Source organism: Jaculus jaculus, chromosome 11, assembly GCF_020740685.1.
Source record: "Jaculus jaculus isolate mJacJac1 chromosome 11, mJacJac1.mat.Y.cur, whole genome shotgun sequence".
Lineage (NCBI taxonomy): Eukaryota > Metazoa > Chordata > Mammalia > Rodentia > Dipodidae > Jaculus > Jaculus jaculus.
Genome location: NC_059112.1, coordinates 70,102,396 through 70,130,125, shown reverse-complemented (window position 1 = coordinate 70,130,125; position 27,730 = coordinate 70,102,396). Strand labels below are relative to the sequence as shown.

The following is a 27,730-nucleotide window of genomic DNA, read 5'->3' as shown; positions in this document are numbered from 1 at the left end:
GGGACGCCTCGGAGTGGAGCAGGCCAAATGTCCAGATGCTTAGAAGACAGAGACAGAGAGCAGGCGACTCCAGGGGAGTCCTGTGCACACAAACAGAGCACTGGAACCTGCCCGCAGCAGTCCTGGAAAGAGGATGTGCATTTCTTCTGAGGAGCCGAGAATTCCTAGCAAGGTCGCCTCGGTCGGTATTTAGCTTTGTATTGAGTTCCACAGACAAACCCTGCCTGGAAGCTATGCATTTCACTGGGCTTGGCAAAGACGCCCAGGACCACGAGGAGACGGCGGTCTTAGGTATGCGCGCTGGCCGGGAGTTTGCCCCTGCAGGCCGACCGCGCTCCACGTCCGCGGTTTGGAAGGCAGGGCGCGGGCGAGGTGGCTGCGGGAGGAGCGGCGCGGGGCCGTCTCCGGTCCCGGCTACCAGCGACGCGCCCGGGCGAGCGAGCGTGCGTGCGTGCGTCTGCGGGGGCCGCGTGCGCGCGCAGCGCGGCGGAGCGGAGCGGAGGAGCCCGTCCGCATCGCAGTGGAGCAGGCGCGTGGCGCGGGAGGTGAGCTTGCAGCGGGGCTCTGCGGCGGGCGGCACCTCGGGGCTGGGTGCCCAGCGCGGCCGCGGATCCGCTCCCTGCCCTCCGATCGACAGGTACGCCGAGATCCCGGGCGTCCGGGGCCCCCTGCGCCGTCCACTCCATCGCCCCCCGTCCCGCACGGCCGCCACGCCCCGGCCTTGGGGCCTCCGAGGCCGGCCTCGGCCCGGGTCCTGAGTGGGACTGGAGAGTCCCGGGCGCGCGGCCAGCCCAGGCTGTGGCCGCACCCGTCCACCCTGCCTTGCCTTGGGAGACCCGGGCGGCTCGGCCGTGGCGAGGCCGGAGACCCCGCGGGCCTGGGGCGAACGCAGACGCCTCGCGCTGGGAAAGGGCGGGTGTCCCCAGGGAAGAGGGAGCTTCATGGACAGGGATGGAGAACTGATTGAAGGAAGGGGGTGGGAAGATTGGAAAGAGGCGGAGGAAACTCCAAAGGTTTGGGCCATAGATTAATAAGTAAGGCTTCTTAGAGAAAAGACCTTAGAGCTGCAGCGGATTCACGTTTCCCAGCAGGCAAGAAGGATGCGAGCAGCAAGCATAGGCAGTTGCCTGGGGTATTCCTGACTGCTTCAGGTTGGATTTTTGAGCTGGGCATGTTGTGTTTTGCACTGTGCAGGCCCTTAGAGGACAGTGCTTTGTTAGGACAGTTGCTACCAAGGGAGAAATTTGCCAGAGTCTTTCTGTGTTGAGAGGTAAAGAATATTTGGGTTTGCAGTCTTCACCTGACAACGTTTGTGTTTTAGCTCTTCATGGGTGTCTTAGGCAGTAGCCGTGAGCTGTTTGTGCTCTCAGAAGTTTTGATGCCTCATACTGGACTTGTGTCAGCTTGGAGAAGGGAACTATTTAATACTCAGAAGATTCAGTCGTAGTTTAGACTGAGAGGTTCATGCGCATGGATGGTCTCTGGCTAACTCTAGACTAAAAATAATCCACTATCCAAACAGTGCCTAAATATACCACATTAGTACACGAAGTGATATGGGAACAAGGAGGTAGGAGAAAGGATCAAAGCTTTTCCACAAATGAGAAATTGTTGGGTTCCATGGTGGAATGGATTCTGGTGAGACATGATAACTTGCTTCTCTGGTATTCACAGGTATAGAACTCATTTTTGGAAGCCATAGTTTCAGTATTATGATATACTCTTTTTCTTGTGTTCAGTAGTTCTTGGAAGATTTGTTTTAATAATAGCATGGGATTTAAAAAAAATCACAAAACCTTCAGCAAGTGATTTATAACTTCATCTGAAATTCTACAGGTGGGGTTATCTGATTTTAATTTGAATTTATGTGAGTTGGTTAAAAACATCCATTATGGTACCATTAATGGATTTTGGTTGTAATTGACACAAGCTGTAGTGTTCACTATAGTCTGGTGTGTTTGTTTTCCCAGAGGGTTTGAGAGGGAAAAATTCAAGCTATACTAAACCATTTTGGATAATACATTTTACTTAAACAAGTTTTTAATTAAAATCTATAGTACTTCAGGACAACTTAATAACTACAGAAATTTATTTGGTGGGTCATATTCAACTTCAAGTTCAGAATTAAAACTTCACTGATAGCTTTCAACACCACCCTTCCCCCCAACACACCTGGCAGGAATGGTTTGTTTTCCTCCATTCCCAGCTTCCAGCTCTGTTCCATGGACCACTGGCTGATTCAGGTGGAGTCTTATTTTAGGAAACATATTTATCTTTTTATAACTATATAATGCCCAGGACAAATAATGCTTTCCTATTGTAGCTTTGCAGCCATTGGCCATAGTACCTTGCCATGTGGTAGACTCCTGCTATGTGGTACATAGCCACACTCTTACAGCCTCATGGGGGGTTAAATAGGATATTCTTTCTTTGAATTTTGTTATAATTCATACATGTATTTTATGTATTATGTTTGTATTTTGATCATATTCAATCCCCATTACCTTCTCTTGTCCACCTTCCACTCCAGCTAAACCCCTTTTTTTCAACTAGCCTTCCTCCTACTTTGATTCTTCATGGTACTAGAAGGTGCCATGAAGGTTGCTGGGAGAGAAAAGTCATCAACAGTCTTTGCCCACCTGTGGACTGTTGCATTCAGAGTACAACTGACCAGTTAGTTCCATTGCACTCCTTTCTGTCCTCTGGCTCACAGATTTTTTACTGCCTCTTTTTCCATGATGTTCCCTGAGCCTTGGAAGAGGTGATATAGATGTCTTTTGTTTAGGGCCAAGCACTCAACAGTCACTTACTCTTAGTACTTTGACCATTTATGAGTCTCTGCACTAACTGTCTCCCACTGCAAAAAGAAGCTCCTTGGATTGAGCCTGAGAGCAGTACAATTTACAGGTATAAATGTAAATATTTATATGGTCACTTGATGAACACAACATACTCATTTAGGTAAACAACAGTAGTAGCTTCCCTCCTTGGGCCTATGATCTCACCAGCCACAGGTTTTTGACCAGGTTTTCAGTACCAGTCATGAATCCTATTCCCACCTCCACCCCACCACTGTTGAGTAGATCTCAGATCCACTGAGAAAGCAGTTACACGCCCTAAGGCATGCCACTTTCATAGGTCTAGAACAAATGTTTCCAGAAGGAGTCCTCTGGGTCTGTGGCTTCCATATCTATAGATTCAACCAACCATGAACCAGAAATATCAGAAAAAATGTCTGTACTAAAAATGTATAGACTTTCTTTTCTGGCCATTACCCATTGTGTTAGGTATTACAAGAAATCTAAGAAGATTTAAGATATAGGGGCGGGTGGGCATCCATGGATCTTGGTGTCTGTAGGGAACCAGTTGAACCCATTTGGTTACTCTTGCCTAGGGCTCTGCCTTTTACAGAGACGAAAATCAAGAAGCTGAGGTAGAGACATTTAGTTAGCAAAGAAAATGCTTAGTAGGTAGATTTTGGAAAGCACAGTTTTTGTTCATTCCTAGGATAGAACATAGTTGTCTGAAAAATTCCCAAGGTACATTTGGAACAAGCTCCTAAAAGTCAGAATTCCATTGCTGTTGAAAGAGGTCTGTAGCCAACTGACCCAGCCTGAGAGTGAGGGCTCAAGCTGTCTCTCTTACCTGGAACTATGCATGACTGTAATTTTGATTATAGACTTTAATTTTGACGATGGTATGATGCACTTTCTAAGAGGAAGAAAAATCATCATAATAGTATCAAATAGTCCCTTTATACTGGTGCAGGCTTTAAGGCTTACACCTTTTTTGGGTGACAACACATCCTGAGAGTATAAACTCAGCTTACTGCCCTGGACTCTGGACTCTGGTCACTTATGTGGAAATGTTTGAGCTGAGTAGCTCTCACCCATTTTCTAGATAGATTTCCCTCTTGAGGTTCAGATTAAATTAGGAGACATGAACTTTCCACCATACTCTGTACAGTGCCAGCAAGTTGAGGGATGGTCGTGTCTTCTTATTGTTCACTTAGCTTCTGTCACAGAGCTAGCATATCAGATGAATGACTGAATAGATGAGAGAAAGAAGTGGGCACAGATAGCAAAGCAGCAGGTAATGGATAACAGAGAAGAATGGAAAACATCTATACAGTTCCTAATTTCAGGCAATGGGAAGATGAAATGTTAATGAGGGCAGCTTCCCATATCTTTCCAGCTTGCACGTCAGTTTAGTTCCACTGTTGCTTGATTTCCTACTCTTTGCTAGAGTTTCTAGTTTCCCTGACAGGCTCATCCTGCCTGCCATCTTTTCTCTGGCTGCTTTGTCACATGCTCTCAAACTGTTCATCCCTGAGTGCAGAGATAAGTTCACTTCTGCACCACTTGTCTATCCCTGTGCAGCAGTCTCAGGAAGTTGTGGGATCTGGTGTGAGACCAGGCTCTCTTGCAGGCTCTGTGCATTGACAGAAGGTCATGTGGCATTTGGAGTTGAAGAACTTTACTTTGGGTTCCAAGTTTGCTGATCCATGAATACGCAGGCCCTACAGTGAGACTGTTAACAACATCCATGTTGTAAAGCTGCAAAGTGGGCTTCATATATTGCTACTGAAGTATTGTCGACTTCCAAAGTGCCTAGAAGCCCACTCTGCCCTCTTCAAAAACAACCCAAAACTCCATGAAATCCTAACCTGATTGCAGATTGATAGGGGTTTTTTGTTGTTGTTGTTGGACACATGTGAAAGCAGGGCAGAAGCTCAAAAGAAATTGCACCTGAATTTCCTTTTCAAGCCCTGCTGCTTTTGGTTGCTCCTAATGTCATGTCTCAGCCCAAACACCCTGTCTACCACAACCTCCGGGTCTAGGAAAAAGTACCTTCTCCAGCCTTGTTTGACCTTCAAGAAAGGGTTTTTTTTTTTTTTTGGTAAACATTATATAATGCCCTTTAAATTTTTTTTAAAGGCCCAGGTGTCTCCTGCTTAGCACACCAAAGCAGGGGGCTTCCATTTCCATAAGGTGTGACAGTCTCCCAGACATCTGGTAACACACCCAGTTATAGTACTACTGAAACCAGCCAGAATGTCTAGGGCAACATTGAGAAATGGCATCAGAGTGAAGGTATTTATTTGTTTTTAATTTTATTGACACCTTCCATACATATAGACAGTATACCATGATCATGATCCCTTCCTTTAGTAGAACCCTTGGTTTTCTCCATCTCCTGCTCCCTTCCACCGATTCTCTTCTTCTATTTTGATGTCACCATTTTTTCCTCCTGTTATGCAGGTCTTGTAGCATCAGCCACTATGAGGTCATGAATGCCACAGCCAGTTTGCTTCTGGAAGACAGCATTGCAAAGTGCTTCTCCCCTTTCTTTGGTTCTTAAATTCTTTGTGCCATCTCTTCTACAATGGTTCTGAGCCTTGAAGGGTGTGTTAGAGATGTCTCATTTAGTGCTGATCATTGCTGAAAATATGCAACAATCTCATGTGGGTTTAGTTTTTCTTAAATTCAGTCAATAGTTCAGATTCATTCGTAACTGAACAATGAAAAAGTTTTTGCAAAGTTGGCAGCTTCAAACAGGACATCTAAACCACTCCCTCTGAGACTCAGAGAGCCTCATGGAAGAGGGGGAAGAAAGAATGTAAGAGCAGGAGGAAGAGAAAGAGGTCTTTGAAACTGTCTTCTGGATGTGACATGACCACTACACTCATGAACTCAAAGTAGCTGTGGTTTCCAGCACAAGACTGAGCCTACTAATACTTCCTATTGATGAGATAAGGCTGTATGAGACCCCAGACCTCCCAGAGTAACTATTGGTAGCTACTGGTTACTGGGAGACAGAGTCAGGTTCATCAGTGGAATAGCCACTGGTCAATTGCCCATTCCACAGGAAATAACTTTCTACCCACATTCATGCAAACAACTCTTAATTTAACTCAATGGGTTAAAAAAAAAAAAGACACGAGGGCTAGAGAGATGGGTCAGCAGTTAAGGTGCTTGCCTACAAAGCCTAATGACCTGAGTTCATTTTCTCATTATCCATGTAAAGTCAGATGCAGAGGATGACATACGAATCTGGAGTCTGTTGGCAGTGGTTGGAGGCCCTAACACACCCATTTTCCCTGTTTGTGTTTCTTCTTTCTCTACTTGCAAATAAACAAAAATATTTTTAAAAAATACATAAGAAAGGGTAATTGTGGGGGGTTAGATATATGAATGAAAATGAAACCTGGGGAAGAAAAAATAATTATTTTTCTTCCAAAGAAAAGAGGGCTAGGGGCTGGAGAGATGGCTTAGTGGTTAAGGCACTTGCCTGCAAAGCCTAAGGACCCAGATTTGATTCCCCAGGACCCATGTAAGCCAGATGCACAAAGTGGCACATGTGTCTGGAGTTTATTTGCAGTGGCTAGAGGCTCGGGCATGCCCATTCTTTCTCTCTCTCTTTCTCTCTCAAATAAATAAATAAAAATATTTTAATAAAAAGGGGTTGGAAGGCTGGGGAGATAGCATAGTGAATAAAGTGCTTGCTGTGCAAGACTGAAGAACAGTGTTAGGGCCCTAACTCCTACGTAATTGGTGGGCAGGCATGGTTACCCACCTGTAATCCTGGTGCTCAGGAGGTGGAAAGAGAAACCTCCAGAAAGCTGGCTAGAAGCGCTGCCTCAGTGAGCTTTGAGTTCAAGCCTGTCTCAGTAAGTAAAGTGCACCTGGCATTACATGGTTGCTGCGTAATCAGATCTGGCTCTTTAGGCCTTAATCACTGAGCAATTTCTTCAATTTTATTCTTTCTTTAATGGAATAGAAAATAAAACTGACAAATAGGTTTACAAAAGATTACCAGGTATGCCTAAATGCTAAGATAGGAACAAGGAGGCATCCGATAGGAAACCAAGGACTGGGGATCTACATGGTCAGGGTCAGGGAAGGACTATTCTAAGCTCGTTTTGCTGAGAATGGAAGCCTAGAAGAAAGCAGTTTTTCTAGTAACCTGTTGGAGTGGGACAGAAGTGCAGACTCCACAGAGAGGTAGCCATAAGTTGGTGTTTGGTAATGAAGGAGAAAGAGGAATAAGGCAGTTTTTAAAAAAATATTTTATTCCTTTATTTTAGAATGAGAGGGAGAATGAGAATGGGTACACCAGAGCCTCCAGCCATTGCAAATGAACTCCAGACATGTGCCACCTTGTGCATCTAGCTTACGTGGGTACTAAGGAATCAAACTGGGGCCTTAGGCTTAGCAGGCAAATACCTTAATGGCTAAGCCATCTCTCCAACCCTTTTCACAAGTTTCGGAGACCCCTCCTGAAACTCAGAATCCTGCATTAGTAACACAGTGAGGCTTGGAAGATGTATACTTGCTGCACAAGCATAAAGACCTGAATTCAGATCCCCAGAACCAATGTAAAAGCTGAGTCTATGGTGTCACAGGCCTGTAATCCCAACACTGGGGAGGTGAGACAGGAGGATCCCAAGGACTTCCTGACTAGCTTGTCTACCTGAATCGGCAAGTTCAGGTTCAGCGAGAGAAAAAAGCACAAGGTAGAGAGCAACTTAGGAAGTCACCTGATGTTGACAGGCTTACAAGTGTCCTTATGCATGCACACATACACGATTACCACATAAACATACACACAAGAAATGTCAGGCTGGAGAGATGGCTCAGTGGGTAAAGGCACTGGCTTGCAAAGCCTGACTGCCTGGGTTCATTTCCCCAATAACCATATAAAGCCAGATGCACAAAGTGGTGCATGCATCTGGAGTTCTTTTGTAGCAGCAGGAGACCCTGGAATACCCAATCTTTGTCTCACAAATACGATGGATAATACTTTAAAAAATGTCCCCTGTGTCAATCTTAAGTTTTTACTGTTTTGTGTTTCCCCATTTAGTAAACTTTCTCAAATATATTTAAAATTTGTAGTTAGAAAAAATTTTGTAAATCCTTAAATTAATTAAATTATTTTTTTTTCTGTAAAAACTTACAAACATATTTGCACCCAGGAAAGAATTTGACATTAATTATTATGTCTCTTTTTTTACTTGTTTCTCAGGAGCCTTTGCATTTGGACTGACCCCTTCCCACCCAGTTTGTTTTCTGGTGCTCAGCATGTTTTGGTACAAATAAAAGGTAAAGCTGAACAAATAATTAGTCACTCTTGTTAATAGCTCCTTCCTCAGGTTTGGGAATGGAAGCTTTAGTTTTCCTATGTGAAGGCTGGGGGGCTGCTTACTGTTTGTGTTAGGGTTCATTGATCACAAGAAGTTGAAACCCATATTTCACACAGCTGCTTGGGTCACAAGGGCCTCTTGGATCCAGGCAGCTCTAGAAGCCTAGACTGTGACATTGGGAGCCCTGTTTGAGTTTGTCTCAGTCACTTAAAAGACTGTGATTTGGGGACAAGCTATTGACTCTACACTTCCATTTCCACACTTTCCCGTAGAGACGGTGAAATCACGTTCGTTCACCAGGTCTCCTGAAGATAGCATGAACTGGGGCCAGGGAGTAATTACTGCAGCTGTCACTACAGTGGGGCTCTAGGCCAGCATGGTATGTAGATACCACTACAGTGTCAAGTGGACAAACAGAATGACCTACCAAGTCTGACTTATAGAAAGAACAGTGTACAAGTAATAAGATGAATTATTGGAGTGTACCTGTGGTCTCAGATGTAAAAAATCAGAACATGGCCAGGATCCCTGAAAAACCCTTTGCCCCTTCCTGGGTTACTTTCCTTTGCAGAGGGGCTGGGAAACCTTCATTCCACTGTAGGGCATCCAGTTCTCTGTTCATGTCGATGGACTCTGTATACCCACTGTGTCTTGGCTTACTTCAGCCAACATTACAGTTGAGAGAATGTTGGTGACAGCATGTGGAATGGTAATGGGCTCATTATGGGTAACATGCTGCATAGTTATCCCTTCATTTGCAGGTATATACTTGGGTTGTTGAGGCTGTCTTAAATAACATAACTTCTTTTACATTTTTTTTGTGGGGGAGCAATAATCAAAAGGCTCTGGGCCCCCTGTGCACATTTCCCGATGTTGCTTTGTACATACACATTCGTGTACAGTATTCTCCCTTTGGAGTTGCTATAGTACAGGGAACTGTGTTCAGCTTGACTGAATCACACCAAAATAAATGAACTAGTTTGTGATTACTGCAAACTACTACTGAAGATCAAATATGATTAATAATTCACAGAACCCACTTCCAAGGGAATGAATACAGGGTGTCTGTCATTGGGCCAGCCTTCATACAGATCCTTCCCTGTCAGAGACTCTGAAAACTAAGATAGGTTTTTGTTCAGATAAATTTGATAAACACTGTAGATTATATCTTCTTCTCAGAGAGTGTGTGTTAAATTTGGTTTAGGTTTGTTTGAATGACCTGTGGTTGTTTGGGTCTGCTGGGCCCTTCTGAGGCTGAGGTAGATACAATTGGGAGTAGGTGGCTGCAGGGAGAAAATGCCATCTGTGGTGGTTAGATTTAGGTGTCCCCCATAAAGTGAGGTGTTCTGAATGCTAGGTTCCCAGTTGATGGAGATTTGAGAATTAATGCCTTTTGGAGGCAGTGTAGTTTGGGGGCGGGCTTATGGGTATTATAGCCAATTTCCCCTTGGCAGTGTTTGGTACACTCTCCTGTTGCTATTGTCCACCTTATGTTGGCCAGGGGTGATAGCCACTCTCTGCTCATGCCACCATTTTCTCTGCCATCATAGAGCTTCCTCCTCGAGCCTGTAAGTCAAAATAAACCTCTTTTTCCCCACAAACTGCTCTTGGTTGGGTGATTTCTGTATCAGCAATGTGAACCTGACTGCAACAGCAAAGTGGTGCCGAGGAGTAGGATTACTGCTAGACACTTGACTGTGTGGCTTTGGCCTTTTTGGAGCTGATTTTCAAGAGGAATGTGGGAGGATTTGGAACCTTGGCCTAAGAGACACCTTGCAATGCTGTAATAAATATAGCCTGATGGACTATTCTGGTCAGAGTAGAAAGACCTGGATGCAGTAAGAACTATGGACTGTGAGGTTTGGCTTATGAGAGTGAGAAAGAGCTTTGCTTGGACTGGGCTAGAGGCAGTTTATGTGAAAAGCCAGCTGTTATGCCCATGTCCTGAGAACTTGTGCAGGGTTGCTTTGAGTAGAAATGAACTGGTGTGAGCAGAGGAATATGGCACAGAAAGAATTGTTTAGGCCAAAACTGCTGCCTGTTCAGCTGCAATTGAGAGATTACAACCTTTGGGATTGGGCCAGCTGACCTGCACTGGGGCAACAGGAAGAATGTTGACTCTTTTGAAGGAGCCTGAATGCTCAAGGAGTGTCCTGTTCTTCAAAGTCTGCTTTATTCTCCCACCCCTGCATTAACAAATTGGCACCCTACCTGGTATCTTAGAGTATAAGAAATGCAGGAAAAAGAGGGCCACTGAGTTTGCAACATGGTTTTGTATTTTGGAAATGGCCATGGGCATGTGAAGCAGGTTTGCGGGATGCCTGCATGGAGACCCGATGGAGCCTTAACGATGGACCATGGGTTGCAGTGGAGACCCATTGGAAATGCTGGGACCACAAAATGGCTGCCAAGGAGAGCTTCCAGCCCCGGATGAAGTTTTCCAGCACTGTAAGTAGCCTAGCTGGAGGGTCAAAATTGGAACTCCAGAGATTTGTCAGTGGTTAGAGTTATTGGACTTGGAGACTTGTCACTGACAAGAGTTGTTGGACTTGGAGCTACATAGTTTAATGTTTACCCTGTTTAAATCTTATATTGGTTGAATATTTCTTTTCTATGACAGTGCCATCTTTTGTACTGTGAATGTTTATTCTGTGCCACTATGGGTTTTTTTTGGGGGATTTTTTGGTATTATGGCTCAGTTAAAAGATCTTGTACTATGGTGATGTTTGAACATTATTGGGATTGATAAAAACTATGGGGATTTTTAAAGTTGGACTGAATGCATTGTATTTTATATCATGTATGGATATCAGTGTATGGGGGCTGGGGTGCAATGTAGTTGCTTGATTCAGTCCAGTTAGAGGATGATTGGTTTCTCCCATAAAACACATGCCACTATTGCACCTTGTTGGATCATCTGCCTTGGCTGGCCACACTTAAGGCTTGAAGTATTCACTACTGTTTATCTCCACTGATGACTTTTCTCTCTCCAACGGAGCTGCATGCAGCATAGCTTTTTCTAGCTTTCTATCAGCTGGTCTACATGGAAAAGGTTTTCAGTTCAGCTCCAGCAAGATTTCTCAATGACCTTGCAGTCCAAGCATGTCAAGTCTTCAGCAACAGATCTTACCATCTATTCCTGGTGGGAAACCAAGAGCCTTAGAAATGACTTGTAGTGTTTTGGGAGCATCAGGGACCTCCCTGGCCAACAACTCACTGAAAATTTCCTAGTAACAATCTATGGCTTCTGGGTGTGCCATTGTTCAAAAAAGTAGGTTTCCATATGACTTATTCATACCTTCTTAGATTTTGATTAACCCTCACTCTACCCTTCTTTACCTTAGTCTCTTCTCCAGATATCACTTAGGCCTTTCCATCCCCAATGATCTGTTCTACTTTCATGTATAAAGTACCATCCCTTTAAGTCCTCTTCTCCCTTTTAGTCCCTTTCTAGCTCACTGGCCTTTGCTAACAAGTTCTATTCCAAATCACATACAAGCCTAAACATTTGTAGCTAGGATCTACATATGAGAGAGAACATGGGGTGCTTGGCTTTCTGGGCCTGGGTTACCTCACTAAGTATAATCCTTTCCATAACCATCCATTTTCCTGTAACTTTCATTTCTTTTTACTGCTGAATAGAACTCCATTGTATAAATGTACCTTATTTTCATTATTCACTCATCAATAGAGGGCCATGTAGGCTGATTCTGCTTCCTAGCTATTGTGAATTGAGTAGCAATAAACATGGTTGAGCACATATCTCTAAGGTAATGAGAAGAGTCCTTAGGATATATGCCTAGGAGTGGTACAGCTGGGTCATATGGTAAATCTATTTTCACTAGTCTCAGGAACCTCCACACTGATTTCCACAATGGCTGTACCAGATTACGTTCCCACCAACAGTGCAGAAGGGCTCCTCTTTTTTTGCATCCTCACCAGCATTTATTGTCATTTGTTTTCGTGATAATAGTCATTCTGACAGGAGTGAGATGGATTCTCAAAATAGTTTTAATTTGCATTTCCTTGATGGCTTAAGGATGTAGAACATTTTTTAAGATGCTTATAGGTCATCTGTATTTCTTCTTTTGAGAATGCTCTCTATTTATCTCCATCGCCTATTTTTTGTTTTTATTTATTTATTTATTTATTTATTTGAGAGTGACAGACAGAGAGAGAGAGAGGCAGAGAGAGAGAGAGAATGGGCACGCCAGGGCTTCCAGCCACTGCATATGAACTCCAGACGTGTGCGTGCCCTTGTGCATCTGGCTAACGTGGATCCTGGGGAATCGAGCCTCGAACTGGGGTCCTTAGACTTCACAGGCAAGCACTTAACCACTAAGCCATCTCTCCAGCCCTCCATAGCCTATTTTTTAACTGGGCTGTTGGATATCTTATTTTTTAGTTTTTGGAATTTGTGTATCCTGGATATTATCCTCTGGCATATATATAGCTGGCAAAAAGTTTCTCCCATTCTGGGGCTGGAGAGATGGCTTAATGGCTAAGGTGCATGCCTGTGAAGCCTAAGGACCCAGGTTCAATTCTCCAGGTCCCACATAAGCCAAATGTACATGGTGGCACATGTGTCTGGAGTTTGTTTGCAGTGGCTGGAGGCCCTGATGTATCCATTCTCTCCATCTGTCTCTCTCTCCCTCCCTCTGTCTCTCAAATAAATAAATAAAATCTTAATTTTTTTCTCCCATTCTGTAGGTTGCCTGTTTGTTCTAGTCACAGTGTCCTTTGATGTACAAAAGCATAGTAATTTCATGAGGTCTCAGTGTTTGATTAATGGTTTTAGTTCCTGAGCAACTGGGGTTATATTTAAAAAGTCGTTGCCTAAAGCCGGGCATGGTGGCGCACGCCTTTAATCCCAGCACTTGGGAGGCAGACGTAGGAGGATCGCCATGAGTTCAAGGCCACCCTGAGACTGCATAGTGAATTCCAGGTCAGCCTGGCCTAGAGTGAGACCCTATCTTGAAAAAAAATAAATAGTCGTTGCCTATACCAATATGTTGAAGGGTTTCCCCTACTTTTTCCTATAGCAGTTTCAAAGTTTTGAGTGTGATATTAAGGTCTTTGATCTATTTGGACGTAATTGTTATGCATGGAAAGAGATAAGGATCTGTTTTCATCCTTCTACAGTACCATTTGTCTTTTCTCTAGTGAGTATTTTTGTCAAAGATCTGGAGGCTATAGGTACCTGGACTTACATTTGGGCCTGTTCCATTGATCTATGTGTCTGTTTTTATGCCAGTACCATGCTATTGTTGTTACTATGGCTCTGTAATATAGCTTAAAATCAGGTGTGGTAATACCACTGACTTTATTTTTCTTGCTCAACATTATTTTGGATATTCAAGTTTTTTGTGCTTCCAAATGAATTTTAGGATTATGTTTTACATTTCTGAGAAGAATGCCATTGGAATTTTGATGGGGATTGCATTAGATTGCTTTTGGTAAGATTGATATTTTCACAATATTGATACTTCCAATCTAAGAACAAGGGATGTCTTTTCACTTCCTGGTGTCTTTAACAATTTCTATCTTGAGTTTTTAATAGTTTTAATTGTAGAGATCCTTCACTTTCTTGGTTAGATTTATTCCACGGTGCTTGTTTTATTTATTTATTTTGAGGCAATTGTGAATGGGAATGATTCCCTGATTTTATCCTCAGCGTGTTTGTTGTTAGCATATAGGAAGGCTAATTATTTCTGTGTGTTTACTTTGTGTCCTGCTATGTTTCTTAAAGTGTTTATCAGTTGTAACAGTTTGCTGATAGAGCTTTAGGGTCCTTTATGTATAGGATCATATATCATCTGCAAACAATGATAATTTGTCCTCTTTCTTTCCAATTTATATCCTTTTGGTGTGTGTATCTTACCTTATTGCTATAGCTATTATATCTAGTACTATATTAAATAAAAGTGGGGTCAGTGGACATCCTTCTCTTATTCTTGATTTTAGTGGAAAAGCTTCAAGTTTTTCCCCATTTAGTATTATGTTGGCTGTAGGTTTGTCATAAATAGCCTTTATTATATTGAGAAATGTTCCTTCTATTCCTAGTTTCTGTAGGACTTTTATCATGAAAGGATGTTGGATTTTGTCAAATGCCTTTTCCGCATCTGCTGAGATGATTGTGTGATTTTTGTCCTTCAGTCCATTTTTGTAGTGTATTACATTTATTGATTTGCATATTTTAAACCATCCCTGTATCTCTGGGATCAAGCCTACTTGGTTGGGGTGAATTATCTTTCTGACATATTCTTGTATTCTGTGTGCCAATATTCTACTGCGAATTTTTGCATCTATATTCATGAGGGAGATTGCACTGTAATCTTTCTTTCTTTCTTTCTTTCTTTCTTTCTTTCTTTCTTTCTTTCTTTCTTTCTTTCTTTTTTCTCTGTCTGTCTGGTTTTGGTGTCAGGGCTGGCTTCGTAGAAGGAGTTTGGTATATTTTATTCCTTTTCTGTTTTTATGGAAAAGTTTGAGAAACAGTGATGTCAGTTCTTCTCTGAAGGTGTGGTAAAATTCACCAGTGAATCCATCTGGGTCTGGACATTTTTTAGTTGGTAGACTTTTTATAACTGCTTGGATCTCCATACTTGCTATAGGTCTACTTAAATGGTTTATGTTATCTTGATTTAATTTTTGGTAGGTCATATAATCAAGAAAATCATCTATTTCTTTTAGATTTTCAAACTTAGTGGAGTATGTTTCTTTGATATGTGTTGTAATAGTTCCTTTTCATCTCTAATTTTATTAATTTGTGTCTCTTCTCTCCGATGATCACATTTGCTAAGGGTTTATCAATCTTGTTTATCCTTTCAAAGAACCAACTCTTTGTTTCACTGGTTCTTTGGATTTTTTTTTTTTTTTTTGGTTTCTTTTCCATTAATTTCTGCCCTAGTCTTTATTATTTCTTCTCATCTACTGATTTTCGGTCACCTTGTTCTTCTTTTTCCAAGGCCTTAGGTTAAGCATTAAGCTGTTTGAGTCCTTTCTGATTTCCTATTGTAGAAACCTTAAGCTATAAATTTCCCTCTTAGAACTGCCTTCATTGTGTCCCAAAGGTTTTGGTACATTGTATTCTCATTATTATTTGTTTCTATGAATTTTTTTGATTTCCTTCTTGATTTCTTCATTGACCCATTCATCATTTAGTAGTGCATTGTTTAGTTTCCATGATGTTGTTTATGCTATATAGCTTCTCTGGTGTTGATTTGTAGTTTAATCCCATTGTAATCAGATAGAGTACAAGGAATTATTTCAGTTTTCCTGCATTTGTTAAGGTTTGCTTTGTGTCCTAATAATAGGGTCTGCTTTAGAAAATGTTGCATGTGCTGCTGAAAAGAATGTGTATTCTGCAGCACTTGAATGAAATGTTCTGTAGCTATCTGTTAGGCACATTTGTTTTATGACCTCATTTAATCCAAATGCATCTCTATTTTTTCCTGGGATGACCTGTCAATTGATAAGAGTGGGGTATTGAAGCCACTCAGTACAACTGTGCTTGGTGTTATCTGTGATCTTAACAGTGTTTGTTTCAAGAAATGGGGAGTCCCCATGTTAAGTGCATATATGTTCAGAATTGTAATATTCTCCTTTTGGAGTGTTCCTTTAATCAATAGAAAGTAATCATCCTATCTTTCCTAGCTAAAGTTGCTTTGAAGTCTACCCTGTCAGATATTAGTATAGCGACACCTGTTTGTTTTCTAGGCCCATTTGCTTGAAATACTGTTTTCCAACCTTTCACCCTAAGATGGTGTCCATCTTTTATGGAAAGGTGAGTTTCTTGGAGAAGCAAACAAAAGGATTCTACTTTTTAACCCAGTCTACATACCTGTATCTTTTGGTTGGGGCATTGAGGCCATTGATATTAAGTTATTATTGAGAGGTAAGTATTCTTGCCATTCTTCTCATTTTGTAGTTCTTCCAGTTTTTCCTTTACTATCCTATATTAACTATTATTTGAGTATGGTTTAAAATTTTCCTGTTTCCTTATGTGTATGCTTTTCTATCTCTTCATCATGGAGAATCCTTTCCAGTATTTTCTATAGTGTTGGTTTAGTGGTTATATAGTTCTTTAGCCTACTTTTGTTGTTGAATGTCCTTATTTCTCAGTCAGTTTGAATGGCTAGCTTTGCTAGATAAAGTAATCTTGGTTGACAATTATTATCTTTCAGAATTTTCATTCTAAGCCCTTCTGGCTTTTAAAGTGTGATGGGCTTGCCTTTGTGTGTGACTTGATTTTTCTCTCTGCCTGCTTTCAATATATTTTCTTTGGTTTGTGTGTTTTGTAGTTTAATTATAATATGATGGTGAGAGGCTTGTTCCTGATTTTGTCTGTTTGGTATTCTGTAGGCTTCCTGTATCTGTATTGGCATCACTTTCCCTATTTGGGAGAAATATTCTTCTATGATTTTGTTGAAAATATCTGCTATGCTTTTGGAGTGAAATTCTTTTCCTTCCACAATGCCCTGAATTCTTATGCTTGATCTCTTCACAGTGTTCCAAATGTCTTGAAATTTCCATTCATGTCTTCCTGTTAGTTTGTCTTTCTCCTTGTTGGACTGTTTTAGATCTGCCGCCTGGTCTTCTAGTTTAGATATTCTGTCCTCTCCTTGATCCATTCTACTGATGAGACTTTCTATAGAGTTTTCTATTTGACTTATTCTGCTTTTCATTTCTATTATTTCTGATTTTTTTATTATTTCTATTTACTTGTTTCATGTGTTGTATTGATCTTCTTATTTCATTAATTTGGTTTCCTGTATTCTCCTTCAGGATTTTGTTTTCCTCCTTGATTTCTTTGTTTTCTTCTTTGGCTTCTTTGAACATAGATATTAATTTGATGCTTGGCTTTTTTTTTTTTCTTTGTTTATTTTTAGGTAGGGTTTCACTCTAGCCCAAGCTGACCTGGAATTCACTATGTATTCTCAGGGTGGCCTTGAACTTGAACTCACAGTGATCCTCCTATCTATGCCTCCCGAGTGCTGGGATTAAAGGTGTGTGCTACCATGTCCGGCATGCTTAGGTTTTATAATTATCTGCAGTGTTCTTAGCCTTGTAAATCCGACTTTATATATCGTCAGGGTAGGAGTTTAGGGTGCCAGGTGTGGTGCTTATATTACTCACAAAGTTAGAGCAGAAATGACCATCGGTATTGAGTTTGCATGCTATTCAAGTATTCTAGTAGACTGTGTAGAACAATTTACTGGTAAATTTTAAAATTCACCTGAGCAATATACACATTCAACCAAAACCAGCATGAAGTATTTATGCAGTAGTGGGGATTAAAACAATCAGATAATCTAATAAAGCCAAAGTCCCTAAGAGTGTGTGATCCCACCCCCTTAATCCTATCAACTGGGAGGTTGACATTTCTGGTCTGAAATTGGTTCCAGGTCAGACTGGGGGCAAGTCAGTCCCTGCCCCCAATAATAATGACTAAAAAAAGACAAAGGCCCTATGAATCAGGAAATGTCAAAGGCGACAATAGTCAACACCAAAATACATCTTATTTGAGAATGGTAAAGCCAGCAAAGAATATATCACTCAACTGTAACATATAACCTGCCCTGACAGGGAAATAGAGATGAGCACTTCCAGTGCAGGCCTATGTACCTGGCCTTGTGTAAGTAGGCTCTGTTACCTTTTGGGATGGCTTCCAATCTCACCAATGCTGAGTGCCCACCTCGATCCCTATTTGTTGTGCTGTGGATCTGGTGTTCTGATTGGCTGTGCTGGATGCCATGTGACTGGGAGTGAATGAGTTCTCTGACAGTTTTGAGGCTGAGTAGAATGCCTGAAGTTTTACCAGAACTGCTCAGCTGGTCCAGTTTGTGTTTTTCAGCAGTTGCTCAACTGGTCCCTGCTGTCTTCCTTGTCAGGTTTCTTGACTTTGTGAGGAGGCTTATGTGAGTGGAAAATCCCTCCACCTGGTTTCTGCTCCTGCAGCTTTGCACAAGCCAGAGCAGTGCATGCACAGACCAGGGTCACCAGCATCTCAGGAATTTTGCCTGGTTTCCTTCTTTCTAGAAGATCTGAGTCTCTTCTGCTCTCTGCTATGGCTGATAATAACTTATGAACCTTCACTTTTTGGTAGGTACGTGTATTTTGCTGTTTTTCTGCTTATTTCCCTGCCCAGGCTTCTTTGGTGTGGTTACTATGCTGTCATCTTACCAAGAAGTCTGCCTCTCTGTTTTAATGACTGTAGCTGTGATATGATTTGATAACACCTGCTAACCTTGATAACACCTGCCAGCCAATTGCAATTTTGTTTTCAAAATTGTGTTTGTTATCCTTTGTTTGAAATTGTGTGTGTGTACATGCATGTATATATGTGTGTTTGTGTGTGTGTGTTCATGCCCTTGCATGTATATATGTGCATGTGCATGCACTTCCATGTATTTATGTATATGTTTGTGCATGCATGTATGTATGTGTGTTTGTGTATATGTGCATGTACTTGCATGTACAGGCCAGAGATCAATGTGATATTGTCTTCTTCTATAGCTCTCCACTATATTCTTTGAGACTGGGCCTCTTATTGAATGTAAAGGTCACCAAGTTGGCTAGACTATATTACAGGTCTGCACTGAGATTGCAGGTCTGCACTGAGATTGCAGATCTGCGCTGAGATTGCAGGCGTCTGCTGAGGTTGCAGGTCTGCGGTGAGATTGCAGGTCTGTGCTGAGATTGCAGATGTGTGGTGAGATTGCAGATCTGTGGTGAGATTGCAGATCTGTGGTGAGATTGCAGATGTGCGCTGAGATTGCAGATGTGCGCTGAGATTGCAGATCTGTGGTGAGATTGCAGATGTGTGCTGAGATTGCAGATGTGCGCTGAGATTGCAGATGTGCGCTGAGATTGCGCTCTGTGCTGAGATTGCAGGTCTGTGGTGAGATTGCAGGCGTCTGCTGAGGTTGCAGGTCTGAGCTGAGGTTGCAGGTCTGTGCTGAGGTTGCAGGTCTGCGGTGAGATTACAGATCTGTGCAGAGATTGCAGATCTGTGGTGAGATTGCAGGTCTGTGGTGAGATTACAGATCTGTGCAGAGATTGCAGATCTGTGGTGAGATTGCAGGGTTATGGTAAAATTGCAGGGCTGTGGTGAGATTGCAGATCTGTGGTGAGATTGCAGGTCTGTGGTGAGATTGCAGATGAGCGCTGAGATTGCAGATGAGCGCTGAGATTGCAGATGAGCGCTGAGATTGCAGATGTGCGCTGAGATTGCAGATGTGCGCTGAGATTGCAGGTCTGTGCTGAGATTGCAGGTCTGTGGTGAGATTGCAGGCGTCTGCTGAGGTTGCAGGTCTGCGCTGAGCTTGCAGGTCTGTGGTGAGATTGCAGGTCTGTGCTGAGATTGCAGGTCTGTGCTGAGATTGCAGGTCTGTGCTGAGATTGCAGGTCTGTGCTGAGATTGCATACATGGCTCCTAATTGCCATTTTTCTATAAATAAGATCCTTTCCTTACCAACTAGAGACATTTGCTTCCCTTAAACTACATGTGTCTTTTTGTTGTTGTTTTTGTTTTCTGAGATAGGGTCTTGCTGTAGCTCAGGCTGACCTGGAATTCACTGTGCAGTCTCAGGTGGCCTTGAACTCATGGAGATTCTCATACTTCTGCCTCCCAAGTACTGGGATTAAAGGTGTGTGCTACCATGCCCAGCTAAACTACATGTTATTTTTTCAAAGCAGGAAAAATACTTGTGTTTTCTCAAAAAATAATTTTCAAATTATGTTTGGTATACTCACTACCCTATTGAAGTGTACTACATTGTCGGTGTTATATTGAATGTTAAAAGGGGGCTGGAAAGATGGCTTAGTAGTGAAAGCACTTGCCTTCACAGCCATAGGACCCAGGTTCAGTTCTCTAGGACCTACATAAACCAGGTGAATGGTGGATATGTCTGGAATTTGTTTGCAGCAGCTGAAGGCCCTGATGTGCCTGATTCATTCTTTCTCTCTCAAATAAATAAATAATTTTTTTTCAAAAAGTGGACAGTTCCTTGAACAGCAGCAATTCCTAAATGAAGTTTTTTAAAAAATGAGTTAATCATCTGTAATGTCTTGTTAAATGTATGAGTTGGGCAAAAATTGTATGTGTAAAGGCTTTGAGTTGCTGAAAAGGTATTTTTGGTAGTGGTATTGGAAGTAGATCCCAGGGTATGTCTACCACTGAGCTGTTTCCCCAGCCCCTAAACAGACTTTTTAGATGTTTGTTTTTTTCAAGTTATACCTTTGTAACTGATTGATAATTACATTGTGTTTAGAGAATATGTAGCCTGTATAAAGTTGAACTGTTTTGAATTGCTGAGTGGCATTTGTGACCTAATAACAGTGTTCTTTTTATAAATGTTTCATGCAGTCTTAAAGTGAATATAGTGGTCCTTTGGTGTCAGTAGGGGATTGGTTCAGCCAAAGTCATCTGATGGTCAAGTCTCTGATGTAAAAGAGTATAGTACTTGCATTCAGTCTGTGCACATTCCTGCACATTCCTGGTTCCCTCTAAATTCAAATGCCTAAACAATGATGCACATGCTGTTCAATGGTTGTACTGTTTAGGGACTAATGACTGAGAATAAGTCTGTTTATGTTCAATACAGAAGTGTAGACATGTTTTGTTGTTGGTGGTGTGTTTTCCCCTCAGGAAAAGGATAGGATTTAAGCAAAGTTGTCCTTAAACTTAGTATGTTGCAGAGGATGGTTGTGAACTGGCAAGACTGCATGCAAATCACAGCACTTAGAGGTGTTGGAAATCTTCAAGCCGGTAGCAGTGGTGCCTGCCTACCATTTCAGCATGAAGAGGCTGAGGCTGAGGCAGGAGGATCAGGAGTTAGATAACCTGAGGTACAGAGACTATTTGAAAACCCTCAAGTCTGCCAATAGGATGACATATTTTTCAGTTGTGCCCTTTTGGCTTATATGTTTTTATGCTGTGCCGTTCTGGTTATGATGCTTTGTGTTTCTTAAATTCACTTGTTGGATGCTTCCTTTTATTAACAAAATTGGCTTTGTCATTCATTTAAAATATGTGATGTTAATAGAACTATAGCAGCCTTCTTTGGATTGGCATTTTCCTACTGTTTCCTAATTTTTAAATATTCCATGTTGTTTCTGTTTTAGGTGTGAGCCTAACAAGCAGTATTTTGCAGAGCTTAAGCCAGTCTGTGAGAGCTCTTCTTTTTTAGTAAGGTGAGTTATTTGTCCTCATTAATGGTGCATTTATGTTTGCTTCTGCCATCTCTTAAGTTATCTGTCTGCCATGCATTTTTAAAATGTTTCATACATATTGATTGCATTTTGGTCCTACATTAAATTGTACCTACATTACACTCCCTTACTTCTCAGTCCCTCTGTATTCTTTCTCTCATCACTTGCCAGTGCTGTACTATGGTAGACAGTGATGCCCCTCTGACAACCATTAACTGTCATTAGCTCCTCAAGGGTATGGTCTCTCAGGATCTTCTCCTGTGCAAAACACAATGATGACTGGCTCCAGCAGGTCTTGTGCAGGTAGCCACAGCTGCTGTGAGTTCAAAAGTACAATGACCTTATCATGTCCAGAAGATAGAGTTCCACAGGGCTTCTCTCCATCCTTCAGCTCATATTGTTTCTGTCCCATGTTCCATGATGTTCCCTGAGCCCTAGAGGGTTTCCAACCAGGGCTGAGAGCAGCAAAAATGATTTGTGGGTATAAAGATGAGTATTTATGAAGCACTTTAATAACATATCCGTTTAGCAATTCAGCAATAGTCAGCTCTTCCCTAAGCTCTGTAGTCTCCCCAGCCATGGGCTTTTGACCTAGTTTTAAGTACAGGCATGAGTTTCCACCTGTGGAGCAGGCTTCACATCCAATCAAGTGGTTGATTACCCATGTAATAGTCATGCCACTATTGCACCAGAGGGTGCATCAGTATTGTCTGGTTGATCAGTATTGTAGAATACAGGGTTCACTATGGGATGATATCGATGATGACTTTTCTCAGCCAGTGGCCTGCATATCACCTTCTGGCACTGTGAGAATTAACCAGTAGGGAGGAAACTTGTGCTAAGCACGAACTCTCTGTGTCCTACAACCAGTGGTTGTGGCGTCTCCTTCAGTAGGGTTAACTTTCATTTCTGGTTGGCAGTTAAGAGCTGTAGCCATAGCCTGTATTGTTTTGGGGGTCTCAGAGGCTCCTTTGACCAACAACTCACAGGAAGGTATCCCATTCCTGGCACTCCTTGCCATGTATTTTATCTCCTTTTACCCCTCTTTTTCTTTTTCTCATTGAATAGTCTCTGCGGTTTATAGACATTCTTTTTTTTTTTTTTCTGCCACGTTTATGTAGTATGTATGCCCATACAGGTGCATGTGCATGTATGCATGTTGAGGCCAGAGAACAACCTTAGATGTCATTCCATAGGACACAGTCTCTCATTAGCCTGGAGTTCAGGAATTAGGCTAGAGTAGCTGGCCAGAAAGCCCCAGGGGATCCCCCAGCTCTGCCTCCCCACAGCTGGAATTACAGGTAAGCATCACTGCACCTGGCATTTAATTTTTTTTCTTGACAGTTTTCTTATATACGTGTATATAAGTTATTTTGATCATAATCTTCTCCCATTACCTTTCAATTAGCCCCTTCTTTCCAACTAAGCCCTCTTCTATTTTGATGTATTTTTTTTTAAAGTTCTTCCATCATCCATGACTGTGTGTTGGCCTGCTTTCACGGGATCAAACACAGAGAGAAAAGCCATTAGCCAAAAGCCACACAGCACAAGAACTCCAGCTAGGCACACTTTGCTTATCTTTAGATTGGAACCTCAAACCCACCATCACATCTTAGGGCTGGACCCTAAGATCCACCCAGTGACACTACCTCCAGCCAGGTGGCTGCAGATGCAAACTGTAAACTAATAAAACACTGGATATATTGGAGCCATCTATTCAAACTACCACAACCACTTTGGAAGAAAACATTCTAAACACACCCAATGTTTTTAAATGTATTCTGTGGATTGAAGTCAGGTCTTCATGCTTTTCAGGCAAACACTTTATCTACTAAGTATCTTCCCAGCCCCTGGTTTATATACATTCTTTAGCGAATTTTTTAGCAAAATGCTATAAGGCTCATCACTGTCTTCCTTTTCCTCTTCAACAGTCTTAGCATGTTTTAATTTTCCTTGAAATAGTTGGTGTTTTTGCAGCTACTATATCATAATATATAAATGAAAGCATTTCACTTTTTTCTCCTTTATTCTTTATTCTTGTCTCTGCACATCAGTTTTCATTGTCTTTTAGTAATGTCTTTGCATACCTTTGCTTTTGATCCTTCCCTGCAAATTCACTTGTTTTCCTATTAAAATACATCCTGTAGTACTTCTTTAAAGATTTTGTAGGCTTTATCAGTTCCTAATCTGTTTGAAAACATATTTATTTCACTTTTATTTCATTTAACTTCTCTAAAAATCAACTTGCAAAATAGCTACAATAAAATGATTTCCCATCCAGGTTGTTGGCATATGCCTTGTTGATGGCACTTGGGAGGTGGCAGGAGGAACATTGTGAATTCAAGGCCAGCCTGAGCTATATATAGTAAGACCCTGTCTCAAAAACAACAAACAAACCTACCATCTCACCTGCCATACAGAGTTACAAAGGAAAACAACCCATTTGTTGTAAATACTTGATAACCTTATGTTGTGCTATGTATATAGGTATGTGTTATTTTGAATGGGTTTCTAAAAGCATCCCAGTCTTATGATACTATATGCTGAAATAATAGAAAATAGTGACTGGTAGAATCATCATGAATTGTGCATGGTCACACTTTGGAGGAAAGCTAGGACAGGTGAAAACTTGGGATCTCAGCTGCCAGCACAGGGTCATTACCACTGAGTGGGACGTTGGGTTGTATAGGCATACATCCAGGGTTTTTTCTTTTCTTTCATTTGCAAAGGCAGTGCACAGACAATCCACTCATAGAGAAAGAGAAATGAGAGCTCTCAGCACCTAAAGAATGTAAACCACTGATGTGGTGGGACAGCATATCCTTCCAGATGCCTTGCGTTTGGCCTTCCAGAGGAAGTCTCTCTATTTGTTCTATCACTCATCTGCAGCCACAATGAGTAGTTAACGTCACAAAGCTTCTTATTCTAAAAGACCTTGACTTTATTTGGACTTGTTACTAGCCATGTTTTGTTGGATTAAATTCCTTACTTCTCTTTCCATAGGGGTAAAGAAGTTAAGAAACACAATGTGTTTTTGTTGTGCATTTGCCTTTTAATCCATCTCTTTCTGTTCTTTCAGGTCTCAGGAATAAACAGTATCTCATAGTAAACAGGTATGTTGCCATTTTTTTAGCACTGGTTGAGTGCAGGGGCTCATTTGTACTTTACTGAGCTACATTCCCAGGCATGTTTTGTTTTGTTTTTAAATTTTTTCTCTTTTAAATTTTTGTTTATTTTTTATTTATTTATTTGAGAGTGACAGAGAGAGAGAGAGACAGAGAGAGAGAGAGAGAGAGAATGGGCACACCACGGCCTCCAGCCACTGCATGCAAACTACAGATGCACTCACCACCTTGTGCTTATGTGGGTCCTGGGGAATCGAGCCTCAAACCATGGTTCTTAGGCTTCATAGGCAAGCACTTAACTGCTAAGCCATCTCTCCAGCCCTGTTTTTTTTTTTTAGAAAAAAACAACTTAGTTTTGTGACAAGGTCTCACTAAGTTCTTCAGGCAGGTCTTTAACTTGTGATTTTCCTGCCTTAACTTCTCAAGCAGATGAGATTATGGGCCTTGAGCTCAGCCTAAACATTTATGTAGAATGAGAGGTATTGTGTTTTTAAAAATATTTTTATTTATTTTCAAGGAGAGGGTGGGGGAAGCATGCCAAGGCGTTTTGCTGCTGCAAATGAACTCCAGATGCATGCCCCTCTTTGTGCAACTGGCTCCACATGGATACTGGAGAATTGAACCCAGGCTGGTAGGCTTTGCAAGTAAGCACCTTTAACCACCGAGCCATCTCTCCATCCCCAAGAGTTATTGTTTGAAGATGATTTAGGGATCCATTATAACCTAGGTATTGATGTAAAGGGTTGAAATACATCTTTGGGTGCTGGTCTTTCTGCTTGGGTTCAGTGAAGCTGGGTGTAGGGTACCGTTACAGTGTGTGGTTGGGCTTTGGAGCTTTTGTTTTCCTCCTCTTTCTCCTTGCCCAGGTGATGATATGCCAGTTGACATGGGGGGAGGTGGAATAATAATCCAGTCTTTACTAACCCTGCTGGAACCTTTCCATTGCAGGCTTGCCCAGTGCTGTGGATGGCCCTGACTGTCCTGACTGCCCTTCCCAATAAGATGTCACTGAGGTCCCTCAAATGGAGCCTCCTGCTGCTGTCACTGCTGAGTTTCCTGGTAATGTGGTACCTCAGCCTTCCCCACTACAATGTGATCGAGCGTGTGAACTGGATGTACTTTTATGAATATGAGCCAGCTTACAGACAAGACTTTCGCTTCACACTCCAAGGGCATCCAAACTGCTCTAACCAGAATCCCTTTCTGGTCATCCTGGTGACCTCACACCCCTCAGATGTGAAAGCCAGACAAGCTGTGAGAGTTACCTGGGGTGAAAAAAAATCTTGGTGGGGCTATGAAGTTCTTACATTTTTCTTATTAGGCCAAGAGGCCAAAGGGGAAGAGAAAATATTAACATTGTCCTTAGAGGATGAACACCTTCTTTATGGTGACATAATACGACAAGACTTTTTAGACACATATAATAACCTGACCTTGAAAACCATTATGGCATTCAGGTGGGTGACTGAATTCTGCCCCAATGCCAAGTATGTCATGAAGACAGACACTGATGTGTTTGTTAACACTGGCAATTTAGTGAAGTATCTTTTAAACTTAAACCACTCAGAGAAGTTTTTCACAGGTTACCCTCTAATTGATAATTATTCCTATAGAGGATTTTACCAGAAAAACCATATTTCATACCAGGAGTATCCTTTCAAGGTGTTCCCTCCCTACTGCAGTGGGTTGGGTTATATAATGTCCAGAGATTTAGTGCCGAAGATCTATGAAATAATGAGTCATGTGAAACCCATTAAGTTTGAAGATGTTTATGTTGGGATCTGCTTGAATTTGTTAAAAGTGGACATTCACATTCCAGAAGACACAAACCTTTTCTTTCTATATAGAATCCACCTGGATGTTTGTCAGCTCAGACGTGTGATTGCAGCTCATGGCTTTTCTTCCAGGGAAATCATCACATTCTGGCAAGTTATGCTAAGGAACACCACATGCCATTATTAACCCACAATCTACCAGAAGCTAGGGAAGAAAGGGTGATTTGCAGACAAGGTTAAAGTCGGATTTCGGGTGAAACTAACTCATGGGAAGGTCAGTGCTGGCTTGCCTGGAACTAAACCTAAAGCAGCTCCCCTGGACTGAAGGCCAGAGGTTTCCCTAGTGATTTATTTTGACAGAATTCAACTCAGGTCCTTTAAAGATCATAGTCAGAGAAGTTAAACATCCTATAAAAGGATTTTGCTAATAAAATCAAGGGACCAGAGAATTCGACAATCTATTCTTAAACACTAGAATTTCTTAGGGTTTCCCTGAAAGGTCAGCTCATCAGTCCACATCAAGGAAGCATTGTGGAGTTTTATTTATTGGACATCTAGTCACATAAGGGGTCATTGTGTACCTTATACTTGTCACCAGTTTTAAAACGTCATATATATTGTTCTGTGAAACAACTTCACCAAAATTATACTGAACAAAAGTTTGTTTGTTTGTGGTCCTTCAGAAGATGCTTCAAGGTGTGGTATTTCAGAGTTACCAAGTGTTATTTAATGTTATTTCAAACTCTCTGAGTGTTTAATGTTATGATGGTTTCAATTCTGTATAAACAAAATAGTAATTTTTTATATTTAGCTTTGTTCTACTTACTTCACTGGTAAGTTTATTATTGAAATTTCCACTAATGTGACATTGTAGTTCGTTATTAAGCAGTAATGTGTTGAACTTTGTTGCATATTACCAATGTGGTAACATGGAGAATTAAAACAAAAAATCTGAGTTACTATCCTTTTTTCAAAAATATAGTTCCTAGTGGTTTTAGATGTCACTTCATCTATGTCATTTTTTTCACATGTAACTTAGGAATGATATAGAAAGCCAGGCTGTATCTTTGCTTCTGGAAAGCTGTCTGGAGACACAGAAGGCCAGAGTGTTATAAAAATAGCCTAACATTCCACATTTGTGCTGGAAAGAAAAGATGGAAAATCTGAGTTGCTGTTAACCCAGCCAGTGTGCTTTCTTCTTAATCACTTTGTGAATAGAGAGAGTGAGGAAGCTACTGCTATTGTTATTAGCTTGTCATGAAGACATGGTCTGAAGTTGAGTTGACTTAAATCTCCTGTACTTCATAGAAGGATGACATTTTCTGTTGAATTCCTCTTCCAAATTTCTGTGTTGATAAAGACAAGTAACTTCTTTTTTCTTTAATAGTTAAAGTTAAAAACATTTGGCAGAAATATAGAAACTTGAAAGTTTATAGTCAGGGCTAGGAAGATAGCTCAGCATTTAAAGGAGCTTG

At 41.5% G+C, this 27,730-nt stretch overlaps 1 protein-coding gene across 8 annotated transcripts; it reads left to right on the top strand.

The window, feature by feature from the left end:
• The first annotated feature begins 141 nt into the window (after positions 1-141).
• B3galnt1 (beta-1,3-N-acetylgalactosaminyltransferase 1 (globoside blood group)) lies at positions 142-27,259 on the top strand. 8 transcript variants are annotated; one of them, XM_045130328.1, is made up of 6 exons: positions 142-291; positions 8,026-8,102; positions 18,034-18,248; positions 21,269-21,337; positions 24,435-24,468; positions 25,429-27,259. In XM_045130328.1, exon 6 carries the CDS (start codon positions 25,447-25,449, stop codon positions 26,440-26,442), a length of 996 nt encoding a protein of 331 aa, XP_044986263.1. In that variant the 5' UTR covers positions 142-291; positions 8,026-8,102; positions 18,034-18,248; positions 21,269-21,337; positions 24,435-24,468; positions 25,429-25,446; the 3' UTR covers positions 26,443-27,259. The 8 variants fall into 8 exon arrangements, with proteins under 8 accessions (XP_044986263.1, XP_044986267.1, XP_044986264.1 ...); XM_045130329.1 differs by lacking the exon at positions 142-291 and adding an exon at positions 507-637 and having other exon boundaries at positions 18,034-18,244; XM_045130327.1 differs by lacking the exon at positions 142-291 and adding an exon at positions 507-637.
• Positions 27,260-27,730: the final 471 nt, after the last annotated feature.